This window comes from Eriocheir sinensis, chromosome 42 (assembly GCF_024679095.1).
Source record: "Eriocheir sinensis breed Jianghai 21 chromosome 42, ASM2467909v1, whole genome shotgun sequence".
NCBI lineage: Eukaryota > Metazoa > Arthropoda > Malacostraca > Decapoda > Varunidae > Eriocheir > Eriocheir sinensis.
In genome coordinates, this window is record NC_066550.1 from 3,560,292 (window position 1) to 3,579,556 (window position 19,265).

The 19,265-nt window shown below is 43.4% G+C and overlaps 1 protein-coding gene across 4 annotated transcripts in view; it reads right to left on the bottom strand.

The window, feature by feature from the left end:
• Positions 1 to 19,265, bottom strand: part of LOC127009832 (dynein axonemal intermediate chain 4-like) — a 245,308-nt gene that overhangs the window by 133,542 nt on the left and 92,501 nt on the right. For all 4 annotated transcript variants that reach the window (XM_050883195.1, XM_050883194.1, XM_050883193.1 and 1 more), the window contains exons 8-9: positions 15,842 to 15,942; positions 9,674 to 9,811 (exon numbers count right to left, since the gene is read on the bottom strand). In XM_050883195.1, coding sequence (XP_050739152.1) covers positions 9,674 to 9,811; positions 15,842 to 15,942 — 239 coding nt within the window. The remainder of the gene's footprint in view (positions 1 to 9,673; positions 9,812 to 15,841; positions 15,943 to 19,265) is intronic.

The window sequence follows — 19,265 nt, forward strand, 5'->3', positions numbered from 1 at the left end:
CGCAAGCGGTGATATTTTGCTGCTATTGATTTTAGTGGTAAGACCTTTGGCTGAACGTAAATTGCTAGATATCACCTTCTCACAAAATTGAAGATATTGGAGGAAGTCCAAGGTGTCAGTTGATTTTATATTATACAGAATCACCATTGCTTTCTCTCCTGTTTCTGCCACATCATCTGTAGAAACTGTATACGTGCATAAAACACCTCGGACTGTTCTCAGAGCATGTTACCTTCTTTGAATTTCTTGAGGGAAGCTCCCTTCCCGATCCCATGGAGACGAGAAGTAGTGTCACATCCAAGAAGTGCATGCAAGAACAATTGCGCTTACTTATGTCCGGGCCAAGTAGTTGTTTTGTGGCCTTAATTAACGTTCCAGATGCGAGGCTTCTTTGTGCTCTTCCTTGACTCGAACAAAAGAACACGTCATGGGTCCCAGGCTAGCATGATAGCAGAGAAGGAGTAACAGGTCTTTGTCATCCCCTATTAACACAGTATTGTTGGTGGTAGCACACTGCACAGCTTTCTGCACGATCAGCAGGTTCGCATCTCCTGAAGCATGGTATGTCTCAAAATTTGCTCTCTGCGGCTCTCTACTTAGCATGGAAACAAATTTCTGCTTGTTCGGCTTGTTAGGCAGGAACTGTTTCTTCTGCACTGTGACATTCATGTCGCCTGTAAATGTCACAGTGGCGCCAATTTTCCCTTTTGACCGTCTGTGGTGTGTCATGTCCTTTGTGTTGTTACTTTCATATCCACCAAACACCACTACAGCCTTCCCATACTTCTTTCTTACATCCTCTGTATATTGATGGAATATGTCTTTATAAGTAGATCCTGGGGGCTATGGGATGCGTTAAATAATTGCTCCATCATCTAAGACATACTGGCTGCCATCAGCTGCATTATCTGCTTAGACATACAGTAAAGCTCAATAAGATCCCAGATGGCATCAGCGAAGGCTGACTTGTTTGCTTTTCGAAGCAAAAGAGAGGAATCAAATAGCGATGGATGATAGCTACATAGTTCGTATTTGAGGGCTAGATCGAGTTTATCACGTTTCTGTGCCATTGTGACCAGTCTCTGGAAAAGAAGCTATGAATCAACTTACATTTCATCTCCGTCGATCCTTACATAAAACTTCATGCCGAGAATGAAAGCTTGATCTTTCTTCTTGAAGGCGTACGCAGCAGGTGTTAGTCCACCCATAGACTTCAGAATCACAGCGCCAGCAGACCATGCTGTATCAACGTTGACAGTGGAAAGGGCATGCTCCCTAGTGGCAATGTTTCGCAGATTAGGGTCGCTGGCGAACGGATTGTGTCCTGTAGATAACCGAGAACTGTCTGTGAGTCCTTCCAGTCACGGGGCTGCCTTTCTTTGGTCATGTCCTTGTTCTTCTCTCCAGTGTTGTAGTTGACCCCAGAGAGTTCCTCCATTGCCTGATTTAATTCTGTACAGGCGGGCATCGACAGTACCCACAGCAGACGTTGTTCCTCCGTCATTCCTCGCCCCAGTATGAGCCCACCACTTGTTTTAAAACTACTCATCAAAATTTGCTTAATGATCAGATCAGGTGAGAGACCTGCCCATAGGAGATCGCTTCGCCTAATCATGTGAAATCCTTCATCAAAACGTTGTTGTACTTGTGGATGTTGTCTTGAATTTGTGCATTATGTCTCGATGCTGCCAGATACGGTAGCATGTCCTGGATGGCCTGCAGATGTGAGGACCAGTTTCAAGTGCGTTTTGCACCGATGTAGTTTTGTAGAATGTCTATCTTATCCATATACTGAACCCAGAGAGCTGAAGTTCTAGAGAACTTCCTGGTGGACTCGATGTGGTTCTGAAGGCGCTCTTTGATTCTCACTAGAACATCAGACAGACAGCTTTTCATTGATCTTAAAAGCTCCATCCAGGTCCGCATCTCTGCTAACATCTCTTACCTCATGATCCAGCGATTTTGCAGCTGCTTCGGAAATCTCTGATTCTCCCGCCTTACTGTTGTCTGGATTTCTAGATTGCTGTGGTAGATGGACATTGAACATATTTGCCAGCATCAGTGCATTGAGAGCTGCAACAATAATTGAGTGTGCACGAACATCATGCGCCTTACTGCATTTGGGCAATAGATCAACTCCAACAGTTTTTGCAGCCCAGATGAGGCTTGGCGTTGGGTCGTCTGAAGCTCGTCGAGGGAGAAGTTCTGGATCTGATAAACTGCAGATACAGTAATATGTCGAGACAATGCGCCAGGGACTGTGTTGCCTTTACCCGGTAGATACTTTATCATCGGTTTGAACTGTTGGATGGTGAGGTACCACCTAGCCAGGTAGCCAATGAGGTTTTGCCACTGAAAAGAGTTGTAACTGCAGTGTGATCAGTGTAAACTGTAATAGAATAATTAAAAATACTATCTTTGAAATGTCTGAGGGTCCAGACAGCAGTTAGGGCTTCAAGGTGAGTTACTGAGCAACTGGTTTCAGGATCAGTAAGTACACGGCTAGCGCAAGCAATGACATGTGGACGTTGTCTATCTTCAGTCTGCATAAGAACGGCACCAATGCCAAAAGAAGAACCATCTGTACTCATAGTAAATGGAAAGGTGTGGTTAGGAAACACTAGGATCGGGGCATGTGTCAGAGCATGCTTATAAGTATCAAAACCCTGCCGCGTCGAAGGGGAGTCACCTTTTCGTGGTGACGGGGCTTGAAACTAGGTCGCCGGCACCACCTAACGTGGTGGCTTGCCTACCTCGATAGGGCTCGATGTTCGCTGACCTCGTGGACCAAGTGCTTCCCCCTCATCACCGGTAGAGGAGGCCTACTGGTGATGTTGCCCGCGCCCGCCCTTTTACCACCTAGGGCAGGAATATTGTCTCCCCACGTGTTTGCCGTGCGTGGCGTCCCGTATACTCCCCGTGCCCTCTCATCTGGGAGTTGAGTCCACCGCGGGGCGGGGTGTAGTTCCCCTCGGTGGGCAACACGCTCCTTTGGTGGGAGGGTTGGGATAAGACGTGTGGTTCAGTGTGGCCCCACTGAATCAATCGGCTGGTCATGCGTTGGCTAGGGTCAAGCGGTCACTGTTAGGTGGGCGGAAGCAACGGTCCCGCGGCCGCCATTAAACGCCTGGCAGTGGCCGCGTATACTTCCCCATTATGCTGAAGGCCGCAGTGAACCCCATCAACAGAAGCGCACACGCAGCGAGGAGTCCCTCAGGGACACTCCTCCTGCTAAAATGCCTTCTCCAGCGCCCGCTTCTGGGTCGCTGGAAGAATCCCGGGTGCCGGCTGCAGCCGCCACCCCTGCACCAGTGGCTCTGGCTGACCCTCAGCCGGTGACCGCTGCTGCCCAAGATCACGGAGCGGCTCTGCCGGCGCCCGTGTCCTCAGCCTCCACATAGTCTGTGCCGGAGGCTCCACCCGTGTCTCCCTCCCTTGTCGCTTCGTCGGAGTGGCGGAAGGTTGGGAGGGCAGGGTGAGGAAGCCGCCGGCAGGAGCAGGAGGCCGGGGAAAATTAGGTCTTTCCAGGCCTGTCACATCGGCCATTGGGCCGAAAAAGAACACACTAACGCTGGGGCCAACCCTCCAGTGAAAGCCCGGTGTTACTACAGGGAGGTCCCTCTCCGGGGGCTCCCTGAATAAACAAAATTAAGATTCAAGATCCTGCAGTGCAACTGTCGCGGGTTGCGAGGAAGCTGGGAGGAACTCCAGCTACTAATTATAGACTTCCAGCCACAGTATCTATGCCTCCAGGAGACACTGTTAGGAGCATACGCTCGTCCTCCCCCACGCAATTACAGCGCCATATATTCGCCAGCAGATCCCACACAAGCTCCTTCGGGAGGTACGTCTCTCTTCATATCCAACGACATAGCACACACTCCGCTCCCACTTAACACTCCATTGCAGGCCTCTGCTGCTCAAATCCACATAACACGTACCTAAACTATATGCTCCCTGTATCTCCCACCCAGTAGACCAGTCAATCAGCAAGACTTCCTGACACTGGTACGCCAATTGCTCTCACCCTTCTGAATAGTTGGCGACTTCAACAGTCGCCATACACTATGGGACGATACCACCAGCAACCCAAGAGGAGTCAATGTTGCATCTGTAACCTCTGCATATTGAACACCGGTCATCCAACACACTACCATATGCAAATCGACACACGGTCAATTATTGACCTCTCACTCTGCTCCCCCGATGCATACCTGGACTTCAAGTGGGAAATATCAGAGGATCTACATGGCAGCGACCACTACCCCATCTTCATCTCCCATTCCACTTTCCAACCGTCACCTCGAATACCGCGTTGGAAATTAGATCGAGCAGACTGGGAACTTTTTCGGACCATAACTCACACGGAAACATCAATTGATGACTTCGAGACAACCGGGGATGCAGTTGCCTTTTTTACGGCGCACATTCACCGGGCGGGAGAACTCACAATTTCACAGACAACGGGAAATGCGTCACGTCGGCCTGTGCCTTGGTGGTCTGACGAGTGCAAACAGGCAGTGGGTTGCCGACGCCGAGCCTTCAACCGCTACAAGAGGCAGAGGACAGAGTTCAACCACATCGCCTACAAGGAAGCACGAGCACAAGCACGCCGGACACTAAAAGAAGCACGACGGTCCTCGTTTGTCAGTTCTGTATCCTCACTTTACTCACAGACTCTATCCTAAGGCCAATGTTCCCCCTCTGAGACCCTTATTGGGTATATAGTTCCATGAGTTCTCCAGAGGGGATGACATTCTTGGCCTATAGTAGTAGTGATAATAATAAAAATAATAATAATAATAATAATAATAATAATAATAATAATAATAATAATGCCTCTTCCCCTCCCAGCTGCAACGACTTTTTTTTCTTGCTCATCCCTGTTCCATCTAAATCCCTTCTCCAAGAGTTAACCAGGATCTTCGGTCTTTTATTCTTTTCGCTGGAAAACTCTGCAACAGCCTTCCTTTGTCTGTATTTCCTCCTGCCTACAACTTGAACTCTTTCAAGGGGAGAGTATCGAAACACCTCTCCACCCGAAATTAACCTCTCGTTCTGTTTTCTTTAGTCGGAGCAGCGTCTAGTGGGCTTTTTTGTTGATGATTTTTATTTTTTGCCATTGAGCTGCCTCTCTTGCTGTAAGAAAAAGCTTCTTCGAAGAAAAAACAAAAATAAAGTGAATCGTATGGAGTAATATCAAAATTTGTGTGTCAATGCATGTGTGTGTGTGTGTGGGGGGGGGGGCGGTAACACACAGATCTCTTAGACAGAGCAGTCATATGTTCTTCGTCTCAACAACTTCCGTCCTCTTACCGAGCGTCTTTTCCTTCTTATATTCCGCCGCAATGTTGCCTCTCCTTCTATCTTCTATCTAGAGAGGAAGAGAAGAAATCATGAAAACGAGAATAATTAGGGGGAAAGGAGGAGTTAGAGAAGAAAGAAAACGAAAGAGAAGTGAGAAAAGAAAGGGCAAAAAAGGCGGAAGAAGAGATATAGGGAAATACTAAGAAAAGAAATCATTGAGACGGAGGGAAATAGTGGAGGGAGAAACGAAAAGGCAAATAAAAGGAGGACCAAAATGAAAACGTGAAAGGAGAAAAATGAGAAGAAGGACGGAAGAGAAATAGGAGAATAGGAAAAAGAAGGAACCATTGAAGCGATAAGTACTAGGGAAAGGGAGGAACAGGAAGACAAGAAAAAAAAGAGAAGACCAAAAACGAAAAAGTGAGATGAGAAAAAAAATAGTAAAAGAGCAAAAGAGGAACGGGAGAGTAGGAAGGGAAAAGGTCATGGACGACTGAAAAAATAGGGAAAGGGAGGAACGAGAAGGCAAGAAAAAAAGGAACACCAAAAAGAGAAAACGTAAGGGAGATGAGAGAAAGGGAGGGGAAGGGCGGAAGAAAAGTAAAGGGTGGAGGGAACAAATATAGAAAAAGGAGGAACTAGAAGACAAAAAAAGGGATGATAAAAAGGGGAGCCGTAGGAGAATTAAGAGAAGGGCGGAGGATAGTAAACGAAGAACAGATGGGAAAAAGGAGAGGAAAAAATAGGGCAAAGGAAGAACCAGAAAACACTAAAAGGGGTGAAGAAAGGGGAAACGAAAAATGATTAAGAGAAGGGCGATAATATAGAAACAGGAGGTTTAAAGGACGGTAGAAAGGAAAAGAGTGAGAAGTCGAAGGAGAAAAAGGGAGAAGGAGGAGGAGGTCTAAGGGAAAGGAGAAATTTGTCAACGAGAGAGAGGAAGGGAAGGAGAAAATTGGTAGGAGAGAAGGAAGGTAACAGGTGGAGGAGGCTGCTGTGATGAGGGAGGGGGAGGAAGGAGAGGAAGGAGGAGGATGGGAGGAAAGATAGATGATAACTGCTCTTTTAAACTTGCTAACTCCATGCTTCCACTCCTATGTACCCACCGCGGCCCCGCTACACACCACTTTCTACTGTAGCTTATCACTATATTCTCCAAATCCCTTTTGCAAGAGTTAACTAACATATTCTTTCTTTCATTCCTCTTGCTGCTAAACTCTGCAAAACTATTTATTCGTCTGAATTTCCTTTTGCCTGTGACTTGACCACTTTCAAGAGGGGAGTATCAAGACAGCTCTCCATCCGAAATTAACATCTCTTTTGGCCACTAATACATATATTTTTTGTACGTTTCGCCTATGGCGACGATAGGCTTTCTTGGTGGGGCCTGGTGGTCGGCCCCAGTCCTTCATGGAGCAGCCAAGTGTTTATAGTGGCGCCATATTGCTTGGTACTTGCTGCCCCCCGGAGCTCATCTTTGATCCTCATTTTAGAGAGAATCTAGAATCCGGTCGATAGATGGTCTTCAGGACAGCATGTGGGTATAGTCTTGGGCTACTCGATGATGGCTGAAAAATTACCAGCTTGTTTGAAGCGGTGGGCGGTATGCGAACCTGCGTCCTGTAGGACGCCGCGCCCTTACGCTGACCACTCAGCACCGCTTTCCTCTACTTTCTTTATAGGAGCAGTGATCATCATGTTTTCTTATTTTTATTTTTATTTTAGCAACTGAGCTGCTTCCTTCACTCTAACATCATAAATGTAAATTTGTCATTTCCATTTGTTGTCCGTGGTGCAGTGGTGCCTAGCTATGAATCCGCCGGTTCAGGTTTGAATCCCGGCCCGGGCAAATTGGCGGGTAACTCACCCTCTTCGTCACTGCAGTTCATCCATACTTTTGGGTTGGTCGATAAATCTGTGCCTGTGAAAACTTAGGAAAAGTAAAACTGTAACCGGATGCCATCTCACCCTGAGTCCCGGGGCAATGGGTCCTCACCCACCACAGGCTGAAAGGCTAACACGACGGAGATGAACTCCGAGGCTACGCACAGATATAGCGTATGCCCCTAATTTACCTTTAACAAGTCAAACTTAACCTTTAATTGCTTTTTAGCACACAAATTGAACTGCAATTGAGAAAATTACACAAGAAGTAGATTTTATTTACAAGAATATTCCTAATAAAAAAATACACATTGTTTTTACAAGACGGTATAAAGTTAAATTATCAAGATGGCGTTCGGCGGTCATCTATGATAGGTCATCTATAGGGGTTGGCTATGAAAGAGAAAGGAACTTCAAATCGACTAATGTGTAATGATTTTTTTTACACCAGAGGAAACAGTTCAAGGGCAAAAAAAAGGAAACAACAATGAAAAAAAAGCCCGCTACTCACTGCTCCTGCAAATGAGTCAAAAGGATTGGCCGAAAGATAGGTCAATTTCGGGAGTAGAGGTGTCCTGATACCCTCCTCTTGAGGAGTTCAAGTCGTAGGCAGGAGGAAATACAGATGAAGAAAGATTGTTCCAGAGTTTACCAGCGTGAGGGATGAAAGAGTGAAAATTCTGGTTAACTCGTGCGTAAGGGATTTGGACAGTAAAGGGATGAGCTTGGGTAGAAAGTCGTGTACGGCGAGGCCGCGGGAGGGGGGGAGGCATGCAGTTAGCAAGTTCAGAAGAGCAATCAGCGTGGAAATATCGATAGAAGATAGAAAGAGAGGCAACATGGCAGCGGAATTTAAGAGGTAGAAGACGATCAGTAAGAGGAGGAGAGCTGATGAGACGAAGAACCTTAGCCTCCACTCTGTCAAACAGAGCTGTGTGGGTGGAGTCCCCCACACGTGAGATGCATACTCCATACGAGGGCGGACAAGGCAACTGTGCGGGGGAGAAGAACTGGCGGAGACGATACAGAACGCCTAACCTCGAGGAAGCTGATTTAACCCGTACAGTGTCGTCTTTTGTCATGCCAGGTTGAACTTTTTTCGTATTTTTTTTATTTGCCCCTTAAAATGTAAAAAAAAAAAAAAAATCTAATTATTTGATATATATATTACTTATATGTGAGGAATGGAAGCGCGGCTACCCTAGGGTGTTCGTCCTCTTATTTTTCTCCGTCTCAAAGCTAACGATGTCATACCAGGAAAGGGAAATTTATTTAAAAAAAATTTAGAGCCTATATTCTTTCCATTATAAACACTTCTCACAACCCTGTAGCGTGAGTAATGTATAAGTACTTTTTTACATCACAAAAACCTAAAAAATAAACAGTAATTGTAAGTACAAGAAAATGGTTGGATGCGCATCAGGCAACACCGCTCGCTTCAAGGCCGTCTGTACTACAACCGTGGTTCTCAAAGCTTAACATAATACTATGATGCTTCCGACGATCAGTTTCATTTCCGATTACTCTAAAGCGTAATTTACAATTCCTCATGCCTTACTCATTATAGAATCAAGGAATAATTACGTAGAAGAAAGTAACTTACCTTCTTGTATAATGATTTTTGTTGGAATGCGGACAAATGTACAGAAAGGCCCTTTAACATCTATTTAAAAACACGAAGACTTGTCAAATTATTCCTCTTTACTGTCAATGAACAATGTTACATACACAAACAAAAATAAAGGGTGTATAAGCCCTCAAAAGAGCTTGAGTATATATACGTACTAAACACTTCCCTAAGAGGTACGTATATGTACGTACTAAACACTGTGCGGGTTAATGAGAGGAGATGTGAAGTTTCCAGTTAACATTTTGAGTTAAGGACAAACCGATGATGTTTAGTGTTGAAGACGGCGACAGCTGAGTGTTGTTGAAGAATAGGGGATAGGTGTTTGAAAGATTGTGTTGAGTTGATAGGTGGAGAAATTGGGTTTTTGAGGCATTGAAGGGCACAAGGTTCCTTTTACCCCAATCGAAAATGATTGCAAGGTCTGAGGTTAAGCGTTCTGCAGTCTCCAGTCTGAAGTCTTGTAATTCCTGTTGAAAGGGTCTTCTGTTGAAAGAAGTTGAATAATGCAGAGTGGAGTCGTCAGCGTATGAGTGGATAGGACAGTTTGTATGGAAAGAAGATCATTGATGAATAACAGTAAGAGAGTGGGTTATAGGACAGAGCCCTGTGGAACACGATTGTTGATAGGTTTAGGGGTAGAACAGTGACCCTCTACCACAGCAGAGATAGAGCGGCCGGAAAGGAAACTGGAGATAAAGGAACAGAGAGAGATGTAAGGAAACTGTGAAAGGCCAGTCACCTTACATATACTGAGTTATGTCGTTCATCCATCTGCTAATTGCTTTTTGTTTTGTTTTTAAATCTGTCTAACCAGCATCTAATATATTTGCCTCTTCCGTTGGAACTCCTTACCTCGTGTCCAGGACAAGTTTCGGGTTAGGGTTGTCCAGCTGGTACACGAGAAGGGTCCCATCCAGCAATGCCACACAACACAGCTGCGGGGCGGATGGGCACGAGCTGACGACTGTGACAGGCCGAGGCGTCCGTATCCTGCAAAAGGAGAGAGTGCTTAAGAAGAGCCCCACACGCTAGATCCACGCATATTATCTAGAAGGAAATAATTATCATTCAGAGGCTTTCATAGTAAAAAAAAAAAAAAAAAAAAAAAGAGGACAGACAGGGACTGCAATAACAACAATACACGAAACTAAAGCTCACTATGCCGCATGGAAATAAATGTTACTTAGTCCTCAAAGACATGTAAAAGGTATGAAGGGTTACAGTAATATTTCTCCAAGCTAGACGTATCATACCATCACCCATTTTTCTGAACAATTTCATTATCAATAGGAAAGCATAACACACATAACAGAGAATCAAACCACCCCACCGTTAACAATCGGAACTTGCTAAATGCATGACTCCTTTCTCTCTCGGCCTCACCACACTCGACTTTCTACTCTAGCTCATCCCAATATTGTCCAAATCCCTTACACAAGAGTTTAACAACATTTTCATTTTCTCATCCCTTTCACTAGTAAACTCTGGAACAGCTTTAATTAATGCGTCTGTATCTCTTCCTGCCTACGACTTTACCCTCAGAAGAGGAGTAGTAATACATCTCTCCATCCGAAATTAAACTCTTTATTTGGCCACTCATCTATACCTCCTTTATAGGAGCAATGATTAGCGGCCTTTTTTTCTAATTTACTTTTGCCCTTGAGCTGCTTCCTTTGGTACAGTGGTTCCCAAACTTTTTCTGGTCGTTACCCACTTTTCATACATGATCCTTGTCCATGCCCCCCCAACCATAACCCGTGACTACAGTGACTGTCTACATTCCTACACTCATTAGGTCCATATAAAAATAACACTAGCATTTCCTGTAATTATGCAGAGCTTACTTGCCATTAAAGGGGTGCTGATATTGGCTTAACATATAACACAGAAGTATTCACAGGTGGGGTCAAACTGATTATATGGGGAGGCACACACGGTGATCAATGTTGCAACTGTGAATGTGTGGATAACTCTGAATAATTTGAACATCCTTGCTCATACTCAAGAATCAAGACCAGGTTATCATACAGAATCCATAGCTTAGGAAGCCTTAAAACTATGTTGAGTTAAAATTATCTACTACCCTAAAACATCTCCATGTCTTGTTTTATGTCAAGAACACAGAATCAGATAAAATAAGGTAATTACACAGACAACAAACTGGGACGCATTACTCACGTGCCTGGCAGCAAGACATTGCACAAACCTGAGCTGAACCTGTAAGTTCCCTCCACTAGCTGCCTACCCGCTAAACTCCTTTGGTTTTATCTGTACATAGCCTCAGAATATGGCCCCCTGCATTCTGTTATATGGCCCCCAGTTTGGGAACCACTGCTTTAGTGTAAAAAAACCAAAAAATCTTCAACCCTCATCCTTTTTCCCACACAACCTAGACCTGATTTCAAGCGTGCAAAATGGGATCAATTTAATATACAGAACACCGGGAAACTCGGGGTCATTAAAGGCCGACCTGATCCATATGTCAGCCCCTTGTGCTCAGATGTTCTAATTCGTGGGATCTCGTGTGCTGAACCAACAAACCCGATTTGGAAATCATGATAAACGTCGAATGCCACGAAGGCTAGCACTAGAAAAAGTGAAGTCAACTGAGAAAACGTGATGCGACGCCGTCATGCTATCCACTCAGCCACCGCCTCCCCAGATATGCTGGCAATTAGTCTCAATACGAGTCTCAACAGTCATTTTTTGAAATGTGACAACCACGACTGCCGATCATTTGGTCGAAAGTCGCAGGCGGTCTTGACGAGTCTTGCAGACGGTCGCCGACTCCCGGCAAGACTGTCTGTGAACTGGTTGCAGTGGTTGGCCGACCAGCTTGCCAACAATTGTCTAGGAGTTGGCTGACGGTCTTCCCAACTGTCTTAGCGGCAACCTTGCCGAGTGTCCCCGATTTCTACCCAGAATTTTCAAAAGATATTTTGTCTACAGACATTAGCCCAGCACTCTCCTTTTTATGGCTCATGGGGTATATCAGTGACATCTCAAGTAATGGACGGCTTACTCTTTTGATTTTGCGGCGCCCTTGTCATTAAGCCGCGAATTTTCGAAAATCAACCGCTTTGGTGCGAATCGCCATAACTCCCTTATTTCTGGGGGTACAGTAAATTTTTGGGTATTAATCGACGGCAATATGAAAGGGCAATATGTTTTCATTAGCGACCGGGCTCGAAAATCGACTTGAAAGGGTAAAACATCGAATAAATTCGCAAAAAACGACTCGGAAAAAAAAAAATTTTGAGTTCCCTACCTTGAAACCCACTCATTATTTGAAAATTTCAAAAAAACTTATTTAACAAATGATTTAGCCATGCCAATGCGATTTCCAATATGGTGCATACCATTTTCCTTCTCCCAGTAGTTTCGTCGCTAGAGCTCAAAACTTAAACCCTGTCGAGAGCGATTTTGACGAACTCCAGACACTGCGGTTTTTGTCTAATGTGGCCTTGCTATTGCCTCTAGAAAGCTGTAATTCGGCATGTAGCCCCTCTTGGCAATGTAGTTTGACCAACTCGAAGGATTATTTGATAGCTTGATTCCAAGTTCGTCGTCGAGCCGTCACAAAATAGCCTGTTTTTCGGCCCTTTTGCCGCGATTTGGACACGTCCTAGGTTTTTGCTTATAACTATTTTTATTAATTTAATGCTTTCCAATTTTCTTTCTAATTATTAATCTGTATTAAAAGAGCTTTCATTTACCACCAAGCACGCCTTACTCGCTTCAGTAGTTTTTGCTCGAGCTCGACTAGAAGTCGCGAGGAACATTCGCCAAATTTGACTCATTTCACGCGCCGCGACGAAAAACCTTCCTGACGCCACAAAAATTATATCTGCATTACAGTTCATCTATGAACACTTCAATATGTTGACTAACTTGTATAAAAAACATTTTAATATATCACGTATGTCAAGGTGACTTTCAAACTTGATGAAATGCTTTGTATACAAACTGAGACGGTAAACACTGACGGATGACATTCCTATAAGGTGGTGTGATCTATCTGTCGTGGGTTTTTTCCATTGACAATTGTATGCCTAATTCGTGGTGATACTAAATAATAATAATAATAATAATAATAATAATAATAATAATAATAATAATAATAATAATAATAATACATTGATATCCTACTATAACAATGTGTTACAGTCCTATGTGTCTGCCTTTGCACTGTAGGACTTCATGTTGGATGACTATCATAGTTTGTGTCGTACTGAGGAGTGGCTTGGTCTGTGGTGTTTGTACGGGTCTCGCGTGTGTTCTGTAGGCAGTTTTCAGCTTTTGGGTGGGTTTGATTTTCTACATTATCTGAGTTGTTTGATGGTTTATGTGTGCTGCTGCTGTTGTTTGGACGTTGAATGAGGGCAGGCTTCTTGTGTAATTTCTGAATTCTGTCTCTTCATCTAAGTTGGACTCCTTCTCTGTCTCCTCGTCGTTACTTTCATTTTCTTGGTTATTGTCTTCATTATCGTCGTCATCTTCTTTGTTTGGCTCTTTTTCATTTTCATTAGATCCATTTTGTTCATCTGGGATAAAGCAATTGTGAATGAGCTGTTTTGATGGGAGATAGTCCTCGAGAACTGTCGGAAAGTTGTTCTTTTTCAGTAATGTAGAGAAAATTTGTCGGAAGGTCTCTGGGTTGTTGGCGCTCATCATATGTGCATGGATCAGGCAGATGACTGATTTTTTCATGTCATCGTTGTTGAAGTTCCTGAACTAGTTGGTGGAGGTAGACTTGGTGGCTGTCGAGCATCTAGTTATTGGTTAGTTGCTTCCTGTATACTCTTTTTGTTTTATAGCTTCCTTCCTCTTGGGCCACTTCATCGCTGGCGTTGTGTCCCTCGCCTCCTTTGGTGGCGTGTGCATTTACGCAAGGTAATGGTCACTGGGTGCACACTCTGAGCAGACAGCATACTGCTTTGGATTTGGGCAGCGTGAAGTTAGATGATCTATAATGACGTTGCATCTCATGCATGTTATAATCTCAGAATATATTTCTTAGGTGATCAGATGGCTGCAATTGCTCGTTTTGAAAAGAATCAGGCCATGTCTGTATACGTTGTCTACCATGGCTGTCTTGAACCTCTATTTTAATTATGTTTTTTTTTCTGTCCCCTATGTTGTTGGGAAACTTGTAGACATTGGTTAATTTTGCCCTTTCTTGCTCATATTCTCTTTGTTTATATCTCATTTGAGTTCTCGATGATGATGATGTCAACCTTGGGGCAAATGATGATTATTCTGGCTGTACTTCTGGTGGAACGACGGTCGTGAAAACGGCTTCGTTGAGGAGTCGGTTGTAGTTGTAGAGAGCAGGTCAGCATCCTACATCTCAGCCAGCGTTGCGATTAGTCCATCGCTGGAATTAGTCCATCATATGGAATATTACTGGACCTTTGTATTTTATTATTATTCTAGACATTTTCCATGAAAATTGATGTTGGTGAGTGTTGTATGTGTTTATATAGCAACAAGACTGACAAAAATCAGAACCACAGCTAAAAAGCTAAGTTGGTGGCCACTTTACAGCAGCCAAAGCCTGCACCCCACGCCTACTAGTTGACTATCGGAAACCCGACTGCTGCCCCGGAGGGTCTTGTCTATTCTAACCAACTATCCTGCCGCCTCCTATAACTACCCCTTATCTACCTAGCCCCATCATGAAACTGCCCTCAGGGCTCAGCTTCGTACTACGGTAGGAGTTAAGGGCCCATTCACACAACCGTTCCCAGTTAAATTCTCTTGTATTGGTGAGTTGGCTTGGGTGGATGGCTTACCCCACGGGATCCGTCTCGGTACACAAGCAAATGCCGCCCGTAAATTTGGTAAGATGGCTGGCCAGAGCACGGGCAGGCAGATGTCAGATCGGCTCTAGCCGGCTGGAGAACGGTCGCAGCAGACGTGTTGTTGCGACGATGGCTGAAGAGAGAATAGAGTGAGATTGCTGCTATATCGCTTATTTAAGTCCGAGCGGGGCGAGAATCGTCTTAGGGATGTCAAAAGTAAGCGTACAACTGTTGTGGCAGACCCGGTCGATGATATAGTTAATAGTTCGATCCACAGGAACGTTCATGAAGAGAGATCCTCCGTCAAGCGAAGCGAATTTCCTCTTACGTCGTTGGTGTTGGGAATATCCAGGAAATCGGAAGTTAATTGCAGACTGCAGGTTTCTGGTATGGAGGGTGTTCAGATTTTGTAGTCTTTTCGCAAGGCTGTATGTAGGCGTTGGGCTTTGTGATGTAATTGGGCGTAGTTTATTGTCAGGCTTATGCTTCTTGACTTTACCGTAGTGGTAACTCATTCCATATTTACCAGAGAGCTTCTCAAACTTTAAGCTTTTCCTGTTAGTGTTGTCCTTCGCTATTAGCAATTGTTAACTTTTTAAGAGCTTCCGTTGGGTCTCTGTTGATTCTTGTAAACTTATTGGTGTCGCTGAGGATGGCGACCGTCTCCTCGTGGTACTCAGAATCGTTGATTATGAGGAATGTAGCAGCTTTGTCCGCTTGCCTGATGGTGATACTTGGGTGTGATTTGAACTGTCTTGCTGCATCAATGTGCTTCTTCTCGATCACTTTTACTCCGGTAATTTCCCCTGGGTTTTGAAGCTTCTGCAATTACTTCCTTCTTGAATGTAGGTTTACATGTACTTGCAAGGTGATCTATCCCATCTAGAAGTATTTCGCCTTCGGTTCGATTCTCTAATTTTCTTGGTCTTGACAGTATGTGGCAACTGAGGCCAATGTTGAGCAGTTCTTCTTGGCCAGGGGTGAGCGTCTTGTTGTGAGGTTAATGTAGCCGTCAACTTGAACTCTTTCAGGCGGAGAATATCAAGATACCTCTCTTTCCTTTCTTCCTTCCGTTCAGGCTTCTCATTCTTTTTTTCTTGTGAGACAGTAGTTTCTAGCTTTTTTAATAGTTCATTGTTGTTGCCCTTGAGCTACTTCCTTTGCTGTAACGAAAAATGAGCGTAAGTTAATGCAGGTGTAGCTGTACGTTTCTCACCATAGCTCAGGCTGCTTGATTTTCTTGACGTTCCATCCCACCAGCAGTCCCTCACCCTGCGTAGTAAAGCTGAGTGTTCCGTGGGTAGCCAGCACCAGCCACTGTGGGCAGAAAGTTGGTAAGATGGGGAAGATAGAGGGTTCAGGCACGAAACGACTAATTAGGGTAGTTAGGGGAGGGTAAAGAGAGTAGGGGAAGGCAACAGTGGTAGAGAGGATAAGTGAAATGACAATTTTAACATCCCCACCACACACACACACAAAGGCACTCACACCAAACTCATCGACCTCATCATCATCCTCATCAGTCATTACTATTATCAGTCTATATCTTGCTAGGAATAAGATCAGCTGACTAGGTAAGCAGGTCCATGATTGGCCTGCTGCGTCACAGAACCTATCTCTGCGCTCATCTAGAAAATTGCGGCTTAACAGTATGCTTGCAGATAGCAAGTTTAGAAGAGCAGTCAGCGTGAAAATATCGATAGAAGATAGAAAGAGTTAGGGATGTGCGTTTCGGTCCGAGTATAACTCGGTTTACTCGGTTCTTGGATTTGAGTAAGTACTACTCGGTTTACTGGATTTGAGTAAGTACTACTCGGTTTACTGGATTTGAGTAAGTACTACTCGGTTTACTGGATTTGAGTAAGTACTACTCGGTTTACTGGATTTGAGTAAGTACTACTCGGTTTACTCGGTTCTTGGATTTGAGTGAGTACTACTCGGTTTACTGGATTTGAGTGAGTACTACTCGGTTTACTCGGTTCTTGGATTTGAGTGAGTACTACTCGGTTTACTGGATTTGAGTAAGTACTACTCGGTTTACTCGGTTCTTGGATTTGAGTGAGTACTACTCGGTTTACTGGATTTGAATAAGTACTACTCGGTTTACTGGATTTGAGTGAGTACTACTCGGTTTACTCGGTTCTTGGATTTGAGTGAGTACTACACGGTTTACTCGGTTCTTGGATTTGAGTGAGTACTACTCGGTTTACTGCATTTGAGTAAGTACTACTCGGTTTACTGGATTTGAGTGAGTACTACTCGGTTTACTCGGTTCTTGGATTTGAGTGAGTACTACTCGGTTTACTGGATTTGAGTGAGTACTACTCGGTTTACTGGATTTGAGTAAGTACTACTCGGTTTACTCGGTTCTTGGATTTGAGTGAGTACTACTCGGTTTACTGGATTTGAGTAAGTACTACTCGGTTTACTGGATTTGAGTGAGTACTACTCGGTTTACTGGATTTGAGTAAGTACTACTCGGTTTACTCGGTTCTTGGATTTGAGTGAGTACTACTCGGTTTACTCGGTTCTTGGATTTGAGTGAGTACTACTCGGTTTACTGGATTTGAGTAAGTACTACTCGGTTTACTGGATTTGAGTGAGTACTACTCGGTTTACTTGGTTCTTGGATTTGAGTAAGTACTACTCGGTTTACTGGATTTGAGTAAGTACTACTCGGTTTACTGGATTTGAGTGAGTACTACTCGGTTTACTCGATTCTTGGATTTGAGTGAGTACTACTCGGTTTACTGGATTTGACTAAGTACTACTCGGTTTACTCGGTTCTTGAATTTGAGTGAGTACTACTCGGTTTACTGGATTTGACTAAGTACTACTCGGTTTACTCGATTCTTGGATTTGAGTGAGTACTACTCGGTTTACTGGATTTGACTAAGTACTACTCGGTTTACTCGATTCTTGGATTTGAGTGAGTACTACTCGGTTTACTGGATTTGACTAAGTACTACTCGGTTTACTCGGTTCTTGAATTTGAGTGAGTACTACTCGGTTTACTGGATTTGAGTAAGTACTACTCGGTTTACTCGGTTCTTGGATTTGACTAAGTACTACTCGGTTTACTCGGTTCTTGAATTTGAGTGAGTACTACTCGGTTTACTGGATTTGAGTAAGTACTACTCGGTTTACTCGGTTCTTGAATTTGAGTAAGTACTACTCGGTTTACTGGATTTGAGTAAGTACTACTCGGTTTACTCGGTTCTTGGATTTGATTACGTACTACTCGATTCACTCGGTTCTTGCAATTCATTTACTTGATCGATCAAATCCCCCCAAAATTAGGATGATCTAATCGATCCATCGATGATGGACTAATAAAGCAAGATTATAGATCATCAGTCTGGGAAATGAAATTCATCATCGCAGTTAAAAACATAAATTATGTGCAGCACTGGTGGCATGTAATATGTTTATGTATATTAATGGGATATATTCAGAGTTGCCAGCCAGCGAGTGTCACAGCCGACAAAATCTTTGTGCCCACGAAGCTTGAAGTATTCTTTCAATTATCGTAAATTACTGTTTCTCTGAGACTTGTAACAATTACACTTCAATTCAATAAGTGATACTATTGTCAATAAAAATGTAGTTGCTCATTCTCGTTGTTTTATTTATTGGTAAACGAGAGAAAATAAATGACCGTTGTAAGGTTCTCATTAATTTTTTTTTTGCACGAAGGCCCTGCAAAATCAAGCAGAATTGAACTTAAAAAAAAAAAAAAAAAAAATATATATATATATATATATATATATATATATATATATATATATATATATATATATATATATATATATATATATATTACAGTATTTGCCGAGTATCTGCTTAGGGTGCATCATCAGTTTCGCCTTCGGCTAAATTTATAAAAAAAAACCACCACCACCACCACCAACACCAACACCACCACCAACAACAACACAAGGACGGCCAGGTGTTTGTGACCTTTAAGGCCAGAAGTTGAGGGCGGAGTGTAACACTGGAAGCGGAAGCCATTGTGGCCCACGGAGATCAAACAATGGTTCTGTTGAGATGTTTGACGTTCTAATGTGTCTGACAACTTTCGTCCAATGCGAGATTAATACACCCAGAGCAGGTACTCAGCAAATATTGTAATATAAATAGTTATTAAAAAAAATCCTTTTTTGCTTGATATTGCAGGGCTTTCAAGAAATATTTTTTTTTAATAAAGAGAACCTTGCAACGGTCATTTATTTTCTCTCGTTTACCAATAAATAAAAAAAACGAGGATGATCAACTACATATTTATCAACAATAGTACCACTAGCTGTATTGAAGTGTAATTGTTACAGGTCCCAGAGAGACACAGGTAATTTATGATAAATGAAAGAATACTTCAAACTTCGTGAGCCCAAAAACGTGGTCGGTGGTGACACCTGGTAAGGATGAATATACCCCATTAGCTGCCTCATAAACCGACATATGTCTTATAATCTGTAAACTTTGACACTTCTGTTTTATCTCAATTATGAATGAGGTACTGTAGCCTTTGAAAATATGAAGAAAATTTAATATTGTTTGAATTTCACATGGAATGTTAAAGACATATTATCTTAATATCATCTGTTCTCAGACGAATATAAACAGTTATCATCTCTGCCAAC